The 20,642-nt window shown below is 37.4% G+C and overlaps 1 protein-coding gene across 1 annotated transcript in view; it reads right to left on the bottom strand.

The window, feature by feature from the left end:
* Positions 1 to 20,642, bottom strand: part of LOC115214811 (synaptonemal complex protein 2-like) — a 176,117-nt gene that overhangs the window by 46,992 nt on the left and 108,483 nt on the right. Inside the window, exons 25-27 of the mRNA XM_036505383.1 lie at positions 16,275 to 16,302; positions 13,387 to 13,569; positions 3,737 to 3,771 (exon numbers count right to left, since the gene is read on the bottom strand). Coding sequence (XP_036361276.1) covers positions 3,737 to 3,771; positions 13,387 to 13,569; positions 16,275 to 16,302 — 246 coding nt within the window. The remainder of the gene's footprint in view (positions 1 to 3,736; positions 3,772 to 13,386; positions 13,570 to 16,274; positions 16,303 to 20,642) is intronic.

Consider the following 20,642-nt stretch of genomic DNA (forward strand, 5'->3'; position numbering starts at 1 on the left):
ACACTAACTCCTCTGTGATACAGCTTCTGTCAATCTATTGCAGGCTGGTGGATACTTGCTATTGTTGTTGTTGCCTCACTGGAAGTTTAATGTTGCACTTCTTGATGAAGTGGTAGAATGGCTTCAACTTGAATTGACTTGAGATTTGAAATTTTTCAAAGAGAACTAGGCCATGAGGACTGTGCCTCCAGGTAAATTTAATAGAGCAGTGTACATTTGGTTCCAAACAAGTTTCCAAAGCTGAAAATACTGTTTCACCAGAATCATTGGTGAACAGTTATAAGTTTTGTTGCAGTTGAAGTAAAGAATTTGCAAGTTCAGTATAGACTTCGATATCAGTGACACAATAATAAGTAGATATATGGTATGAAACTTGCAAGTGTGTTTACTAACACTCAAAAATTTAGGCTTCACAATAGGGTAAACAAAGTTTGACTATCCTAATTTATTCTTCCCCCATTAAAACTAATCTTAGAAGGGATCTGCTTTTAAAATTTTCATGCCAAATTAAGTTAATTTATTCTAATTTATTATCCCTATGCATTATTTAATGGACTACCATTTTTTAAAAAGGAAGCTAAGGTATGATTTGAAAGCTGTTATTTTTAGCAGGTCATGTAACAACACAGAGGTTTCCTTATTAGTTAAAGAATGTTTGTATTTGTAGCAAATGTGCATCTCAGTTTTGTAAGCAGGTCACAGTTATGCCTTTTATAGGGTCATCAACTTGTAGCTAAAGTATTGGGTCATCTCATGAATAATGCAATTTTTTTACACTCCTTTTATTTTTCTCTTCTTCATTTTCTATAATGCTCTTCCATCTATCTGGTAGACTTGCAAGGCTCCTCCCCCAAAATTCACTTGTCCGTGATGAAAAGTACTCCTCCAGTACTGTTCTGAGCTCATCTACAGAATTCATATTTTTTCCATCCAAATGATTTTGAAGACTGTGGAATAAATGATAATCAGATGGGGCAATGTCTGGCGAATATGGTGGGTGGGGCATCATTTCCCATTCAAACAGCTCCAGCCTTTGGAATGTCATCCTCGCTGTATGTGGCCAAGCATTATCCTGATGGAAGAACACCTTTGGGTTGAAACCAAAGATGGTTGTTTTGCTTCTAGTGCTGACTTAAGCCACTCAAGCTGCTTGCAGTAGATAATCTTTGTTACTGTTTGGCTTAGGTTTAAGAGTTCAAAATGGACTAAACCTTTTATATTCCACCAAATAGATAACCTACCCTACCTACTGTCTTCAGTGCTTGACATTTTTATAGAAAACCTATTTCTTGTCACCAGTCACTATTCAGTCCAAAACAGGTTCATTTGTGAGATGTGAGGGCAAAGAAGAGCACACATTCACACTCTGCACGTGATTAGACTTGGAAAGTTTGTGAGGAAATCAGTGACCCAATTTGTTGACTTTTCTGATGGCATGTAGGTGTCGATGAATGGTTGAATGACTAAATCCAAGCTTCTCTGCTTGTTCCTCAACAGTTACAAAGAGATTTTGTTCCACCAGGGCTCTCAGGGCGTCTTCTTCGAGTTCTACAGATCTCCTAGGATGAGGCTCGTCTTCTAGGCTGTAGTTTCTGGCTCAGAATTTCTGGAACCACCACTGACACTTGCTTCTGCTTATTGTCCAATCCCCATATACTGCATTAATAATCTTTTCACTTTCTGTTGCGTTATTGCCTTTGTTGAACTCATAAAGCAAAATATGCTGAACATGCTTCTTTGTCACTTTCGTTATAGCTTTGAAAAAATAACTTTTAAAATTGAACTGCACTCTTCAAAACTTGCACTAAGAATAAGGACAAAGTAAAATTACTATCTGTTTTTATAGCAAGTTGATGCAGATAGTTTATCCCATCCTCCTCCGGCCTTTAGCTCATACAATTTTAAAAAACCACATTATTTATGAGATGACCAGTATTTTCTGAGCCTTGGATGTAATCTTGGTAATGTTATAAATGTGTGGTCACTATGAAAGGTCATCAGAGATTTGTAAGTTCTAGAAATTGTTAAGTTAAAGAAAGTAGTTATCAGCATGGAGGTTTTGTAAGGAAGTACTATCCCTTAATGGAGCAGCTAAAGAGCAGAAGGGCATCATCTGCCCAAGGTCTGTTGGAGTGTCAGTGAGTGACCATCTTCTGTGACATGCCATTTAAGCCAAAGCTTAACTACTCTGGGTCACAGTAGACCTGGGAACAATAGTGACTAAGTGATAATTCCACACTCCTTGAAACCCCAGAACTCCCAAACCTGGGACCCACTACCAGATGCAGTTTAATGTCAAACCATATACATATATATGCCAGTGTTGTGTCGTTGGCACGTAAAAAGCACTCTTCAAACATTGGGTGATATGCTGTGCTTGGGTCGTGGTCAATTCCAGTGATGTCTGACTGGCACCCATGCTGGTGGCACATAAAAAGCATCGTTTGCACACTGGGCCTCATGGAGACGTAACAGGTGACCGAAACCTTTGGAGATACACTCTGCTTATGAAGACCTGTCAAGCCAAGTGAGATCATAGTAATGGCTGATGCTGGTGTCATATCAATGGCACCCACTACACTCTTGGAGTAGTTGGTGTTAGGAAGGGCATCCAGCCATAGAAACCATGCCAAATCAGATTGGAACCTGGTGCAGTTCCCCAGCTTACCAGTTTTCAATCAAACCATCCAACCCATGCCAGTATGGAAAGTGTACGTTAAATGATGATGATATGTGTGTATATATATATATATATATATATATATATATACACACACACGTATACAGACAGACAGATAGAGAGGGAGAGCGAGAATGAAGTAAGAACAAGCATTTATTTATAATATAATTTTCATATTTCTCCTTTAATATTACATGTCCTCAGTATCTCCATATCTTCCTGAAATGTAAGAGCTTAATACTCTCAGTAAATTAAGTATTTATTCTAACAGTGTTCTCATTACAGGTTTCATTACCTGTTTCTATACTAAGATCTTATTTACTCAATACAGACCTTACAAATCTAACAAATTTCCCTGTAAGTAACATTACACTCAAATGTCTTTATAAATATTTTCGGTTGTACATGTACAGGGGTCATTTGTAATTAGAAAAAACAAGTGAGTATAAGTGAAAGGTAAGTAGAAGATTAGAGTTTTGAAGCTAATGATGTTGTCAATGTTTAATCCCAGATCAACCCTGATTGAGCAGACCTATTCTAGCCATTGTCCTCATTTCTTATCTAGACACTACATATCTAGGACTACATTATGTAATGTGTCTTTCTTTATATATATGTGACCTCGTGAGTACCGCTGGCGATTTTTTTTCTCTGTCTTCCCTTCTCGGGATCTTTCCTTCTTCTATGTTTCCGACGAAGAGCTCCGCTCAAAACGTTAAACCCTCCTTCTTCCCTTCTTTCCTGAGCGTCCAATAATACTTTATTTGTTCCACGTCCTCGCGTTGTTGTTTTTTTGTGTTTTCTTGTTTGGATTAACTTTATATATATATATATATGAGTGCACTACATCTTATAGCAGAAACAGATCTAAGCTAATGAAGTTTATTACATAACATTTCCTTTTTCTGGTGTCATCTCTTTGTTTTTTATATATATATACATATATAACTGCTCTTCCATTAGCTAATAATAATGCTGTGAGCGACAGGTGAATGAATGGAAAAGATATATGCAATAGATAAGTAAAAAGATAAAATAAAGTAAAAATTACTCTACCTCTCTTTCTGCTCTTGATTATCTCTCTTATTTATCTGCAAATACAGAAGGAATGAAATGCTTTTGACTTTTTTAGCTGATGAGACATGAGAGTGACAAAAAAAAATTTTTTAAATAGGGACCCTCACGAGGTTTAAAACATATTACTTTTATTAGAACCTTGCAACTATAAAACTGTGACACTACTGTTTTCTTATCACTTTTGAACCAATTCCCCCAACACACTCCAACCATTAGCTCACAGATGCCCTTTACATTTTCTGCCTATTTTATCATCATCATCATTGCCATGGCCATCAGAATGGTCTCTGTTCCTTTGAACTACATAACATCTGTTAAACAGTCATTTTCAATCAAGCCCACCCACCTCTCTGCTTAGATTACATACTATATAATATCTAAGTAATTATTCCTTCACAGAACAATAATCATTGGGAACTCTCTCCTGGCCCACATTTTTCTTGCATTTTCTGTAGATACTGACCTATAAATGTTCAAAAGGAATATTAACCATATCAGTCTCAGTAATCTGGGAGAGCCAGCAGTGGTCTTATATACTGGCTCTCCCCTCTATCCAATCAAAAATTAAGTCTAAGATTGTTCTGAATCCACCTTGTACATCCTGTGTCTCATTGTATTGTTTTAGCTCTTCTCTATGATGTGTAGATACAAAAACATCAACAGAACAAGTAACTAATTCTAGAAATTTTGTGATGCAGTACTAAATACACCAAGGAAGAAGTTGCAGGCTTATCTTACTGGGACCTATTTTTTAAATTCTGTTTCAGTATCTACACAAACAGTCGAATTAAAAATACACATCCAAGTTACAAAAAAAAAAAAAAAAAAAAAAAAGTCAAATTTGTATTACATCCAAAGTTTGTCAAAGTTGTTTTAAATACAGATTAAAGAATGTTTAAAGATTCCTGTGTTGAAACAGATATTGTTATATTTTGGGACGGTCATTTTTTTTTTTTGTCAAATAAATACATGCACTATATATTCATTCTCCACTTGTTTATTACTGTTTTTATTTTATCTTATGTTTATTGTCCAGAAATATTTCGCTGTAGAGGACATAGATGTGAAACGAAAGATTTCTGAACAATGGACATAAGATAAAATAAGAACAGTAATAAACAAGTGAAGAGCAAATATATAATGCGTGTGTTTATTTGACAAAAAAAAAAAGCCAATCATCCTGAAATATAACAATAATATTTTAAAGACATTTTTTTTTATTACATTGATAGTAAAGAATTAAAATAAATAAAGCAAGTACATTCTCTTCCATACAGCACACCAACAAACTACATTTCTTTTGTTTTTGTATTTTACTCAAGACACAAGTATCCAAGCATGCAGTTTTTTTTTTCCTGAAACCCAATTTTTTTTTACTCTTAAATTAAATGAGAATGACAGAAGTGGTGGAGCAAAAGACAAAAGGCTTCATAGTATTTACTTACACCTCTTGGTTTTGATTTCAAATTGTGCTTAAGTAAACTTTGCATTCCACTCTTCTGAGATAGATAAAATAAGTAATATTAAAGTACTGGATTCATATACTAGGTAAGTACTAGATTGATAGAATCACTTATACTGTACTATTCCAGTGGAAAAAGTTCTGGCCGTCCAATGTTAGAAATTATTATTTTGGATTAATTTAGAATTGAATACATAGGTATTCTCAAAACTGACTGTTGATGAAGAAACAGAACATTCGAAAGAGTAAATTTATTTGAGTCAGCATCCACACTCAGTTTGAAAATGCATTCTGACTTCATTAAATGTGCCAATTTATTATTAAATCTACACAGATAAAGATTATAAGTTAATTATATCTAGTGATGTATGTCTGTGCCTTATAATTTGTTTTCACTCAACTCAATGCGATTTTCAGGTCTGTTTTCTTCAAGAAAACAGACCTGAAAATCTGGTTCCTTGAAGCACTTCAAAATGTCACTTTATTCACCTGGCAGTCTCCTGCTACTCAGATAAGTAATCATACTGACTTGTAGTTTATGTTACAGTCTACTACATCAAGTGTGTATGTGACAACTTAAAGCTAACATGAATTTTCCATTTTTAGCATAGCTCTCACTTCTTAAGTGGTTTATTACAAACAAACTATTTAGTTGTGGAGTGCTTCAATACACAGGATAGTAATATTTTGCAATGTCTGCATATACACACCAGAGTTCTTTTCTACAGTCTAAATATTTATACACACACCATCATCATCAATATTATTTTATGGCTGTTTATCCAAGTTTGCATGGGTCAGATGGGCCTTTTCTAGCACAGTGTTTTGCCACTTGTTGCAGTCCTGATCTCTTTTGTGAGGTTTAATCTCTTGTGATCAACTTTCAACATTTCTTTGTTTCCTTCTTCAATGAGATCTTCTACTTGGATCATTTAACACTTCTTTATGCAGCTATCATTCTCCATACACATCATGTATCCATTCTAGCTCAGTCTTCTCTCTTGCATACTACATCTGGTTCCTTTTACACTCAATTTTCCTCCTAGTTCATATGTGCACCATTGTTCATGCACATAAAATTACACACCCAGCAGGACATGTTTTCCACATTTCTTTCCAAATGTTACAAATTTTCCACATTCAATGCCCATATTTTGCTTCAAGCAATGTTGCTCACAAAAATCAAACAAAATGCTTATCACTCAGAGACAGAATCCCTTTGTTACCAGCAAAATTGATAACACCTTAAACTTTGCCCACTGTTCTTATTCTGGCTAGTTTGCTTATGAAACATCCCTTCTACTTCTAATTGAATTAATCAAAGTAACTTAAGCTTTGCCCACTGTTCTTATTCTGGCTAGTTTGCTTATGAAACATCCCTTCTACTTCTAATTGAATTAATCAAAGTAACTTAAGCTATTAGCTACTTCCAGGGAACCTTTAGAGCTTTTGAACTAATTTATTTGGAAACTAATTGCACTGTTAATTACTCTCACACATCTGCTACATATGAAATGTTTCTTCTCTGTACTCCCATAATTTACATTGAATACATCATATGCAATTCTGAATCAATTCCTTTTCTGTACATGGCCACTTCCAGTTGGCAGTAGAGTCTTGCTTTTTCCTAAAATTTTTGTTTTTGCTAAGTTTATTTTAAAACCTCTTTCTCCAGGGCTTGGTTTTAATATTTAATATTTTCTCAGATTCTTTGACAGATTTAGCTATCAGAACTAGATCACCAGCATACAAAATTACCTACAGGCAGACAGTCTTCAACTCCTCTGTCATGGCCTGGTGGTGATAAGAAGAATGAGCTGAGAACTGAACCCTGATGAACATTACATGTACACTAAGTTCTTATTGAACTCATTTTACAGACAATATCTCTATACATACCTTGCAGAGCTCTCAGAAGCTATTCATTTACACCTTGTTATCCAAGCAATCACCAGATTACAGAACATAGCACCCAGTCAAAGATCTTCTCCAGGTCAACAAATTCTAAGAATCCAATGGCTTGTTCTATGTTAAGCACTTCTGTAGTTATCACATTTAGTAGAAAGAATTGGTGATACACTGCCCTGTCACATACCCAAACTGCATCTTATCTAAGATAGTTTTCTTCTAAATTAGTTATGTTATGACTTTTCCGGTACCTTCATAATTTGGTCTCTTAGTTTGATGCTTCTTAATAACTTCTCGCTGCTGAGTATCACATTTGCTCTTGTTGTAGTTCATGATGATACTGCTATGCCAGTCATTAGAAATGTCTTCCTGTATGAACTGATTTACTATGCAAGTGACTACTTCATCAGATGTTTTCAGCATGTCAGCATCTAGTATTGATGTCTTACCTGTTCTCATAACCTTAATGGCCATTTCAACCATAAACCTATCAACTTCAATAGCTAATTTTCCTGTAGAGCCTGCTCCATGTGGGCCCAACAGAGAAAGACTTTAACTACTTGAAGTAATATAATTCTCACTCCTACACATTCTCATAATTTACCTCCATCACAGTAGCATCTTTGTACTTCCTTCTTCCTGGTGTCAGTGAGAAGTATTATTATACACACTTTCACCAATGACATCCTGATTTAAAACAACACAGTTTAGAAATTCAAGACACCTCAAGTCTCAAGCATTGGCAAACGTCTTACTTTATGCATACCTCATAAAAATATGCTTCTAACTTTTCTTCTAGCTACCCAATACTGCTTCTATTCTTTACAGTCCTGTCTCTCAGCTTTTATGACTCTATCAACTTTTATATCCTTGGAAAACATTGGATACATAATTTAATGATGCTGAGGTAAAATCAATGTCTTCACATGATGTACTTCATGAGACTCTAAACATCCTTTCAATGACTCCTATCGATCTCTTTGTCTCAACCAATATGCTACTCTTTATAAGAGTTCGGCTAGTCCATTCTTTTAATCCTCCAGAGGTGTCAATGACACTCCACAACATCTCCCCTTTGAGACTGACTTCCATTGGAAGTTAATATTATTTTTATTTATTTTTCTTCCATCACATCTCTCTTTTTGAGATTTTCCTCCTAGGGAAGTTTAATATTTCTTCTGTTTAGGCATTACTTCGAACTATTCTGTTTGCTTCCTCTTTCTTGTTGCTGCTACACCTAAGTTCGATTTCTTGTAGTGTTGGAACATCAAAGGTGTTACAGAATACTTCCATGGGCATCTCTTTTCTTTTTTCTGTATATCTATTTTTTAGCTGGTTTAAATGTCTTTTGTGTTCCCATTTTCTGCCCCTTATCATACATGTCATTTTGCCTATTCTTTTTGTTACTACTCAATCTTCCCAACCTTGTCTTCCATTTTTATATACTTTGAAAAAAACCTTGTCACTGATATTAAAATACTTTGTCGTATTTTTGGTGTTTTCCTCTATTTGTTTTACATACTGGTAACAACTTGTCAAAAACTGACTTTATTTATTGAGCAAACATTAGTTCTGCAGGCAACTTGCCTGGAAAAGTGTTTGGGTTTGGTGTTATCTTATAAACCCTCAAGAATTGTGTCAATGCTGCATCATCGACTAGCTCGTTTCTTGATTTCTTTAATGTTCTTTTAAATGTATCCACAAACCTTTCCACTTGCCTGCTTGATCTTGGGGGATACAGAGAAGGATAAGTGATATGTTCAAATGAGTACATCTTGCAAAAATTCTTAAATTCATTCGCCGTGAATTGTGTACCATTATTGAAGACTAAGGTATCCAGGACACCATACCGAGCAAAAAGTTTGTGTAGAAATTTCACTGTTACTGTGGGTGTCAGTTTTCTGCATTTACACATTTCTGGCCTTTTTGTAAAGCTATCTACCACCATTAGATATTATGATCAGTGTACCGGTCCTGCAAAGTCTATTGAAATTTTATAGGTGGTGATTTCGCTGCAAGAGCACAACCTCTGCAAGATTTTATCAACTTCTCAATATCTAGATCCATTTTTGGCCAGTAAACATAACTCCTCATAAGTGACTTCATCCTAGAAATTCCTGGATGTCTAGTGTGGAATTCCTTTAACATTCGATCTTGTAGTGAGGTAGGCATTATGACCCTCTGTGCATACAGAAGCACATTATCACATATCAAATGCAAATTCAAAACAGTGTTATGTCCAGCCACACGTATGTTTTTATTTGTTTCTTCTGATCTCACTATTTCTTTCATTTTTATGATAAACTTGTCTGTCTCTCACTTAATTTTTATTTCCCCCAATGTCACGGGCAATTCATGCACAACATTGCACAAGATATTTTTTATTTCATTTTCAGCTTTTAACGCCACTATCTCTGTGTCTTCTAGTGATTCACTGTATTTTGGTATTAACCTTGACAAACCATCTGCATGTCCCAATTTTTTTGATGGCAAATACTCCATTTTGAAGTCGTAATTCAGTAGGATCGTTCCCCAGCGTTGCAATTTATTGGCTGTATATGCGGGGATACCCTTTTTTGATACATAGATTGACAATAATGGGCGGTGGTCTGTCTGTAGACAGAACTTTCTTCCATGTATAAATTTATGGAAGTTTTTTACCACAAATATGATGGCTAATGCCTCTTTTTCTATCTGACTGTAACTTTTCTCAGCCAGCAATAATGAACGCAAAGCATGACCTACTGCTTTCAGGCTACCATCTTCATAGTTGTGTAAAATCACAGCTCCAATACCACTTTCACTATCATTTGCTGCCACTATTATTTCTAAATTCGGGTCAAAATGTGATAATGACAATTCCAACGTAGAGACGTTTTTAATTTCTTCAAAACCTTTTTGGCATTTGTCTGATTAGTTCCACTTATCATCTTTTTTTAACAAGTCATTCAGGGGTGCTCTTAAATCGTGCATATTCAATATGTATACCTAGTAATAATTTGTGATCCCCCCAAAATGCTTGTAATGTAATGTTTGTTGGGGGTGGGGGGTGGGGGTGGGCATATTTTTTTATTGCACTTGCCCTAGATGGTCTGGTCTGCATCCATTTTCATAAATAATCTGCCCTAGATATTTTATTCTTGGCATAAAAAAATTCACACTTTTCCTCGATGAGCTTAAACCCATAATCTTTTATTCTTTCGAAGACCTTTTTAACATGCTCAGCATGCTGACCCTGAGATTCACTTTTTATGAATATGTCATCAACGTAAGCGACAATGAAATCCAAACCTCTGAGCATAATGTCCATAATTTGTTGGAAAATGCCAGGTGCTAACTGCATACCAAAGGGGAGTTGATTAAATTTATACAACTCTTTATGGGTATTTATTGTCAATAATTTTGAACATTCCTCATCGACTTTTGCCTGCAAATATGCTACAGATAGGTCTAACTTTGAAAAAAAATTTTCCTTCATTCAACTTTGCAAAAATCTCCTCCGGACTTGGTAACAGGTAATTATATGGCATCAAACATTCATTTAATCCTGTTGAAGAATCAGCGCAAACTTGGATTTTATTACTTTTTTTCTTAACATAAACTGTAGGGGACGCCCATTTTGTGTAATCAATTTTTTTCAATAACGCCAAGCTTTTCAAGTCTATCCTATTCTTCATTGACTTGTTTCAATGCTGTGAAAGGTACCATTCATTTTGGTTTAAAAACCCGTATAGCATTTTCTTTCACTTGAAACTCCATCTCTGTTTTGGTGCAAAGAGCCAATTCATGAGAGAAAAAACTTCAGGAAAAAATTTTTTAAATCCTTTGACACCTTATTTCTACTGGTGGAAGAACCATTCACATTTTCACAAAAAATATTTATAGGAACGTCCCATAAATTAGCTAGTTCCATCCAGTCTGTTCCAAATAAATTTGTTGTATTTTTCAACAAAAAAACTTTTGCTTTCAAGGTTTTTCCACAAAATGTAACGTCACTTATCATTTTTCCATTAAAATGCAATTTTTTACTGAAATACCTCATGTAATTTTCAAAGTTTCTTTTAATCTAGGTTTCCCTATATTTCTCCATGTATCTGTATTAATTATCATGATATTACTGCCTGTATCCAATTGTAACTTGATAGTCATGTTATTCATTTTTATGGACACAAATTTTCTTTTCTGAGCCTCACTTACAATTTTTGTTAACAATACATGCTTTCTAGAATTTTTTTTTGTTTGACCCTTTTTTTCGGTTTCACTATACAATGTGAGCTTGTATGTCTGATTTATCCAAACTCAAAACATTTATGATTTTTAAAAGGACAATTACTACTAAAATGTAAACCTCCACACCAATAGCATGGATTTGGTCTTGATATTTGTTTTTCCTTTTTCTTATCTGTTTCAGGTCGACACGCATGTATCTGAGAGCAATCTTTTTCTTCAGTTTTATTCGCATCATATCTTAAATTTATAATCCTCTGGCGTTCTTCAGTCACTGCTTGTAGAGTTAATTTTTGGTTCTGTTCTACTTTTGTTAATGTACGGGAACGTAGATCAGCATCTTTTGTTGCAGTTAACCCTTGAACAAAAGTTAGACATTTGAACAAGTCCAGGGTTAATTAATTTAATTTGAATTTTTCACACTCTCTGTTAACAACCCCAGCATAGGTGATAAAATCTTCATCTTTTTTAGCTAAATTTGAACACTGCCAATGAGTATTGAACAGGGAACTTCTTTCACTGAAAATTCTCAATTACAATTTAATTGTTTCATTGAAACAAATCTCACCTAGTTTCTTTGGCAGAATATAATTACAGTATTTTCATGTTCAGCAAGGGATAACTTTCTTAAAAGTAGTTGCACCTTCTCGTCATTCCAATTTTTACAACTTTCTTTGAAAATTTCTTTGTATCATCAAAAATATGCAGAAAAAGTAGTACCTCCTTCTGGGTTATAAATAAATTCTCCAACTGAGCTTGCTATGCTATCTGACAAGAATGGACCTGAAGTATTTTCAGACTTCTTCAACATTACTTCCTGTAACTGTTGGTGGTGTTATAACTGCTGTTGTTGCAACTGCACCACACAAGCCAATAAATCTTCCATGCTAATGATCTTTTATTTGATTTCGTACCAAAAAAATTTTGACACCCGACGCAAGCTTCAAATATCTTGTTGCCACTTTCATACCCTTGGAAAATGTTGGATATATAATTTAACAATGCAGAGGTAAAATCAATGTGTTCACACAATGTACTTTGTGAGACTCCAAACACCCTCTCAATGACTCCTATTGACCTCTTGTCTCAACCAATATGCTACTATTTATAAGAGTTCAGCTAGTCCATTCTTCCAATCTTGTAGGGGTGTCAATAACTCTAACCACCACATTAACCATACTATCACACCACTCTATGTTATCTTTTATTTGGTTGGTATCTTCCTTCATCAACAAATCTTTGGCTCAGTTGGTTTTCTTGAAGAAAACAAAAAAGTCTTTATCTCCTCCTCTTTTTCAACATACACATCAACTAGTAGTACTTCTCTTGTCGAGAGATCTTTCAGCTTCCATACATGCCTTCACCAGATTGTCTTAGGTCTCTGGGTCTGTTTTACTCTGATATCACTAATCATTAATCTGCATCAGTGATACATCCTCCACAGGGGAAAAGACTTGGTATTCAAAACCATCGATCAATCCTAATCCTTGGTGAGTATGAAACCTATCTGGATTGCATGTTCACTTGAAGTTAGTGCTGCAAACATCAGTTGCATCACACTTGATCCTACTTCAGTCAGTGTGCTATCACCACAAAGTTGATCTTGCTGAAATTTGGACTCAAAATATAAAGAACTAGAAAAAATCTTGCTGAGCATTTGGCTTGATATGCTAACATTTCTAATTTAGACACAAGGCCAGTAATTTTAAGAAGAAGCAGGAAAGTTGGCACAAGGCTAGCAATTTGATTACATTGATCCCCAGTGCTCAACTAGTACTTATTTTGTTGATCCCAAATGACTGTAAGGTAAAGTCAACCTTGGTGGCATTTGAACTCAGAATGTAAACAGCCAGAAAAAATACCAAGTATTTTTACCAATGCAATTCTGCCAGCTGATTGCAACAACAACAGCAACAACAACAACAGCATCGACAGGAACAGCAACAACAACAACAGCATCAACAGCAACAGCAACAACAACAACAGCATCAACAGCAACAGCATCAACAGCAACAGCAACAACAACACTTACTTGATTCAGTTGCTTGGAATGTGGTTGTGCTTTCTGTTTTGAATTGAGAGATTGTTTTTGATAACTGGAAAAATGTTTCGAACTGACTGGAGATACACTCTTGTGTATTGATTGACCTTCTCTTGTGACAGTTTTCTGTATCTTCTGTGGCACACTGACTTCTGACCTACTGCTAACAACAGACTAGAACATATTTCAGGGGTTTATTACAAAGTGAGCAAAGGATACATCTTAGTGTAAAAAAAACAGTATTCTACACATATAACTAATATATAACCCACAGAGGCCTTGTAAATGAACCAGGTACAAGATTTTCAGGGAATATATATATATTGGGAGAAGTAAACTGGTAGTCTCAACAATATACCCAGTTAAACAACAAATGACCCATGAATGTCTCTAGCAGAGTTTACAAGCACTTGGATTAGGTTCTGACAGGAGTATCTTATGAACTCTTGATGTGTCAATTCCCATGGTTCTTTCTCAGGCATAATTTGTTTGGTGGAAAACATTTCCCAAGAAGTTTGCTGGCAGATAGTGCAAGAAACAGGACTCATAGATAAAAGCCTGGCATATAATCCTCTGTTCTCTTCTTCCCTCAGTTCATGACTAGTCTCTCAGCAAGTACAAGATATTGATAAGTGCATCCAAAGCCACCAAAATAAAGGGGTCAAAGTAGTGGTTACCACCTCTTCTCTCAGTCCAAAAGTTATAAATATGAACAAATCTTGTTTTTACCTTAAAATATTTGTGGAATCTGGTCCAAGCTGCCCCTCCCATCACAAACATCCTGTTCCTCTTTGAAACACAAATCACTCAACTCCTTATCTACAACCTACTAGGTATCTGTACATATGTAGAGGTCACTCTCTCTGGCACTGACCAGTGTTGCATTCAAACAGTATGAAGATGATACTTGAGTGCTTTTAGCAAGGTTGACTCCATTAAGACCAGGTCTTAAAGGAGTCAACCTTAATCTCTATCCTACAGATCCTGGAAAAACATCATGGGTACTAACCTTTTCTCCTTTGACTAAACCATCAAAAAAAAGAAAAAGTTTAGGTAACTCAGGTGTGCTAGGCTACCACCATTCTTAATATGCATGTGTTTAAATATTGAGAGGCATCTCAAATCTGTGAAATTGATTTGAAATCAGCAATACTCTTGAACTTTCTGGACTTCAAAAGTTATATTTCTTTATGTTTCTGCTATAACACATCTCTGACTCTTCTATGAACTTCATTTAATGGAAATGTTGTGGTTTGGTAGACAGTTTTTACTGCATTACAATTGTGATATGAACATCACTCCGGTGTGTGTGTGTGTACACACACACAGTGTCATTGTTACCTTCATCAGTGGATAGTATCTCCCTCTGTATATGTGTATTATATATTACACAGAGTGCATCAGTTTTTTGAGGACACTTCTTTCAAGAATTCTAACTTACGTTTTTTGTACCTTACAGTTTTGGTAAATAATGCCAGACATCAGGCTGACACAGTGAATGAAAAGGTAAGCTGTAATCATTGCCTCAGAAGCACAGCATTGTGATACAGAGATAGCTTGCTTGATGAAAGTTCCCCAATTCTTCATTGTCAAAGTTTGAAAGGTGCTGGAAGCTGCTGATGGGGATCTAACATTAGCAGCTAAATGCAAAACACATGCACAAGGTCCTAATACTATTGTACATTACTATGTACAAAAATTCCAAGAAATAATTGATAAAAAAAAATCTAGAAAGTCAATCAGAGCCATTGCAAAGGACCTCAAGGTTTCAGAAAGTATCATCAGAAAAATTGTGCTTCAGGACATCCAGTACAAGTTGTACTGCTAAACAAGTTGAAATACCAAGGTGCTGGAATACTCCTTGGTGTTTTTCTATGATGAGAGAAACGTCAGTCAGGAACAAAAGGTAAATGAAGGAATGACAGATGGTCATGCATTCTAAGTTCTCAGCAACTGTGATGGTTTTGGGAGTTGTCAGTAACGAGTGAGATGCTATACCACCTCACTTTCTTTAATAGGGCTTAAGAGTCAAGGCTTCTGTTTACAGAGAGGTGTTAGAAAACCCTGGATAGACGGAGTATGCAACAGAAGACTGTATGTCTTCCAACAAGCTTCTGAACTGTCTCATAAGGTTAGGACAACCCAGGTGTGTATGCATGCTAATCTCCATGAACATATTCTCCCAGACCTCACTCCACATATGGAGTGTAAATGATAGAGAGGTCAATCACACCCAACCCCCAACACCATACAGTCTTTCAAGTTCACCAAAACCACCATTACGTCCAACATTTGATAAAGGTCATCTGCTTCAGGTATGTAAATATTTCTGGACCTGTATTGAAGCAGTCACTGATGCTAGCAATGGATTTATTGAATAGGTGTGATAAAAGTCTGCCCAAGATTATTTGTACCAATTTGTTTTCAATTACAGCTTTTCTTTGAAGAACTATACATTTTTTCTAAATTCATAGAAATGACCTCCAAAAGAACTTGTGTATACACATGCACATGTGCACACACAAGCATAAATAGTGTCTTTGCAACTTACATCAGTTAACTCAGCTTCGTTCTCTGTGGTACATTTAGTCCTAAAGAAAGGTTGGTGCTATTAATGTTTTGATGGTCTTTTGGGATGGAGTGCTACAAAATTACCACCATCATCATCATCACCACAACAGAAGCAGCTTATAATAATTCAATATATATCAGTTCATTTATTACTGATAGATGAGACTACACTCCAATTTTAATTTCTCATTTAAATCCCTTAGAAATGTGTGAATATCTTAACTTCCATCCTTTGATCCACTGGTCCTGGGGTTTTATATTTCTATATTGCTAAATAAACATTGTTTCTTAAAATAAGAAACACTTACCTCATTATCATTCCTTCGATCTTCAGAGCTTTATGAATATAAAAGTAAAATACGTTTTTATGCAATAATAAACTAAAACAAATAATAATGATATAAATAATTTTGATTTAATCAGAAGAAAAGACATTTTTATAGATAAATAATTTCCTCCCAGTGAAATGGCTTTCATTACATTTTGGAATTTATTGCGTTTTTAAATTTTGGAATCTATTTTTTTTTGAGAATTCTATTTTTGAATCATTTTGGAATCTATTTTGTTATTTTTTTTCCAGTTAATTTTTGTTTATTTTCAGATCATTAAAACGGAATGTCAAGTTAAGAAAAATGAGCATTTTTGACACCTCCTTCTTTTTGCTTTTAATCAAGATTCTAAGGCTGCAAAAGCTGCTCGCGACATTTGTACTGTGTGTGGAGAGGGTGCCATAACTGAAAGAACCGCTTGTGATTGGTATGCCAAGTTTGAAAATGGAAATTTTGACCCCAAAGACCCACCTCGTTCTGGCCGTCCAGTTGAATTCGATGAAGAGCGACTAAACAAACTTTTGCATGAAAATTCTCATCAAACGACAAGGGAACTGGTAGAGAAAATGGAATGCTCCCACACTGCTATAGAGAAGCATCTTCACTAGATGAGAAAGGTGCAGAAGTATAGAGCATGGGTTCCGTATGCTTTAAGTGACAACAACAAAAATCAACGAGCTACAATCTCTGCTGGTTTGCTTGCTCGTCACCGCTCAACTCATGGACACAAGCAAATGATTTCTTTACCGAATTGTTACTGGCAATGAAAAATGGTGCCTGTACATCAATATGAAGCAGTGTAAGGAATGGCTTAACTCTGGTAAACAAGCGACACTGCTCATGAAACAAGATCTTCATCCGCGTAAAACGATGTTGTGCGTATTGTGGGACTGGGAAGGGATTATCCATTACAAATTGCTTGAATGGAACCAAACGGTCAATGCGGAACTCTATGTTCAACAGATGGAAGGACTCAACACAGCTATTCAAGAGAAAAGACCTAATCGTCAGCATGGAGTTCTTCTGCTGCACAACAACACCTGCCCTGATATTGCCAATATGACCAAGGAAGCCATTCAAACGCATGGCTGGGAAGTGCTGCCATACCCGCCATACTCTCCTAAATGGCACCAAAAGATTTCCACCTCTTTCGATCTCTTTCAAATGCTATGCATGGAGTTTCGTTCAATACTGATGCAGAACTGAGAGGATCAATTTTCAAGTCGAAATCGGGTGATTTCTACCAACAAGATATTGAAAATCTTGTTGAATGTTGGGAAGAAGTTGTAAATAACAAGGGTGAATACATTATTGATTAATTAGTTCTTATTTTCTATTAAACCTTCTAAAAAATTTGAATTAAAAAAAAAACGGCAGGAACTTAGTTGCCAACATAACATATATTTATGTAGGTAAATATGGGTAGCTGTGTGGATGTATAGCTATATATGGGTAAGAATGTGTATATATGTAAGACCGTGTCATCATCATCATCATCGTCGTTTAACGTCCGTTCTCCATGCTAGCATGGGTTGGACGGTTCGACTGGGGTTCTGGGAAGCCAGAAGGCTGCACCAGGCTCCAGTCTAATTTGGCAATGTTTCTACAGCTGGATGCCCTTCCTAACGCCAACCACTCCGTGAGTGTAGTGGGTGCTTTTTACGTGCCACCTGCACAGGTGCCAGGCGGGGCTGGCAACGGCCACGGTCAGATTGGTGTATTTTATGTGCCACCGGCACGGAAGCCAGTCGAGGCGGTGCTGGCATCGGCCACGAGTCGGATAGTGCTTTTTACGTACCACCAGACCAGGGATCCTGGCTGGTTCAATTCGATTTCGATTTCGCTTGCCCCAACATGTCTTCACAAGCAAAGGGGGTTGGCAAGGGTGCCTGTCGTACGGTCGCATTGGAGTATTTTACGTGCCACGGCCACGAGTCGGATAGTGCTTTTTACGTACCACCAGACCAGGGATCCTGGCTGGTTCAATTCGATTTCGATTTCGCTTGCCCCAACATGTCTTCACAAGCAAAGGGGGTTGGCATGGGTGCCTGTCGTACGGTCGCATTGGAGTATTTTACGTGCCACGGCCCCGAGTCGGATAGTGCTTTTTACGTACCACCAGGCCAGGGATCCTGGCTGGTTCAATTCGGTTTCGATTTCGATTTCGCTTGCCCCAACATGTCTTCGCAAGCATGGGGGGTTGGGATGGGTGTCTGTCGTCGGATGAGGTTCTATATCGACTTCGCTTGCCTCAACCGGTCTTTGTGTCCAAGGGGGGAAAGGCATTCATAAGTGGGCTGGGCTCACTTGTCCTGCCTGGTCTTCTCACGTACAGAATATTTCCAAAGGTCTCGGTCTCTGGTCATTTCCTCAGTGAGGCCTAAAGTTCGAAGGTCGTGCTTCACCACCTCATCCCAGGTTTTCCTGGGTCTACCTCTTCCACGGGTTCCCTCAACTGCTAGGGATTGGCACTTTCTCACACACCTATCTTCATCCATTCTCGCCACATGACCATACCAGCGCAATCGTCTCTCTTGCACACCACAACTGATGCTTCTTAGGTACAACATTTCTCTCAAGGTGCTAACGCTCTGTCGAGTATGTACACTGACATTACACATCCATCGGAGCATACTGGCTTCATTCCTCACGAGCTTACGCATGTCCTCAGCAGTCACAGCCCATGTTTCGCTGCCATGTAGCATGGCTGTTCGTACACACGCATCATACAGTCTGCCTTTTACTCTGAGCGAGAGGCCTTTAGTCACCAGCAGAGGTAAGAGCTCCCTAAACTTTGCCCAGGCTATTCTTATTCTAGCAGTTACACTTTCAGCGCACCCACCCCCACTACTGACTTGGTCACCTAGATAACGGAAGCTATCAACTACTTCTAGTTTTTCCCCCTGGAAAGTGACGGAAGTTGTTTTCTGCAGATTTTCGGAGGTTAATGCTCCCGAGCATCTGCCACATACAAAAACTATCTTCCCAGTTAGCCTACCTTTGACATTGCTGCACCTCTTATGTGTCCATAGCTTACACTGGGTACATCTTATAGAGTTTCTACCTACACCTTTTCTACAGATCGAGCAGGGCCATCTTCCTGAAGATATTTGTGGATTGTCTACCTTTCTACTTATTAGTACTTTGGTTTTAGCTAGGTTGACTCTAAGGCCCCTTGATTCTAAACCCTCCTTCCACACCTGGAACTTCTCCTCCAGTTCTGATAGTGACTCAGCAATAAGAGCAAGGTCGTCAGCGTAGAGGAGCTCCCAGGGACAGCCTGTCTTGAATTCCTCCGTAATTGCCTGGAGTACTATGATAAATAGGAGGGGGCTGAGTACTGAACCCTGGTGGACCCCAACCTCTACTTTGAATTCTTCTGTGTACATGTTGCCAACCCTAACCTTACTTACGGCATCTCTGTACATGGCTTGCACAGTCCTCACCAGCCATTCATCTATCCCTAGTTTCCTCATTGACCACCAGATAAGGGATCGGGGGACCCTATCAAAAGCTTTCTCCATGTCAACGAAAGCCAGGTACAGGGGCTTATCTTTGGCTAGGTATTTCTCCTGCAGCTGCCTTACCAGGAATATAGCATCAGTGGTACTTTTTCCTGGCACGAACCCAAACTGCATCTCATCTAAACTAACTCTCTCTCTAATTAGTTGGGCTATGACCCTCTCCGTAACCTTCATTACTTGATCCAACAGCTTGATACCTCTGTAATTATTTGTATCTAGGGCATCACCTTTACCTTTGTAGCAGTTGACTAGTATGCTGCTGCACCAGTCATTGGGTATGACTCCTTCGTGTATCACCTGGTTGACTATACGGGTGACTAGGTTATAGCCGACACTGCCAGATATTTTGAGCATCTCTGCAGTAATTCCTGATGGGCCTGGGGCTTTCCCTGTCTTCATGCTTCTAATTGCCTTAGCTACCACGGAACTATCAACTCGGATAGCTGGTCCCTCTGTAGGGTCAACATTCGGCAGACTCTCTTTATCCCATTCATTTTCCTCATTCAGTAACCTTTCATAGTGGCGTCTCCAAGCTTCTCTCTTTGCATCCTCATTTAGCGCAAGTGAACCATCCTCCATGCGAACACATTTCTCTCCTACCACATCACGATTCTCTCTCACACACTGTCTTGCAACACGAAATACCTCAAGTCTTTCATCCTCACGGCGCAGGACATTGGCAAATTTTCTCTTATCTGCTTCCCCTCTGGCTAGATAGACCTGTCTCCTAGCTTCCCTTCTGGCAGTCTGATACCCTTCCCTGCTACCACCGTTCTTCCAGGCCTTCCAAGCCTGTTTCTTTTGTCTAATAGCCCTGTCAACA

This window comes from Octopus sinensis, linkage group LG8 (genome assembly GCF_006345805.1).
Source record: "Octopus sinensis linkage group LG8, ASM634580v1, whole genome shotgun sequence".
NCBI lineage: Eukaryota > Metazoa > Mollusca > Cephalopoda > Octopoda > Octopodidae > Octopus > Octopus sinensis.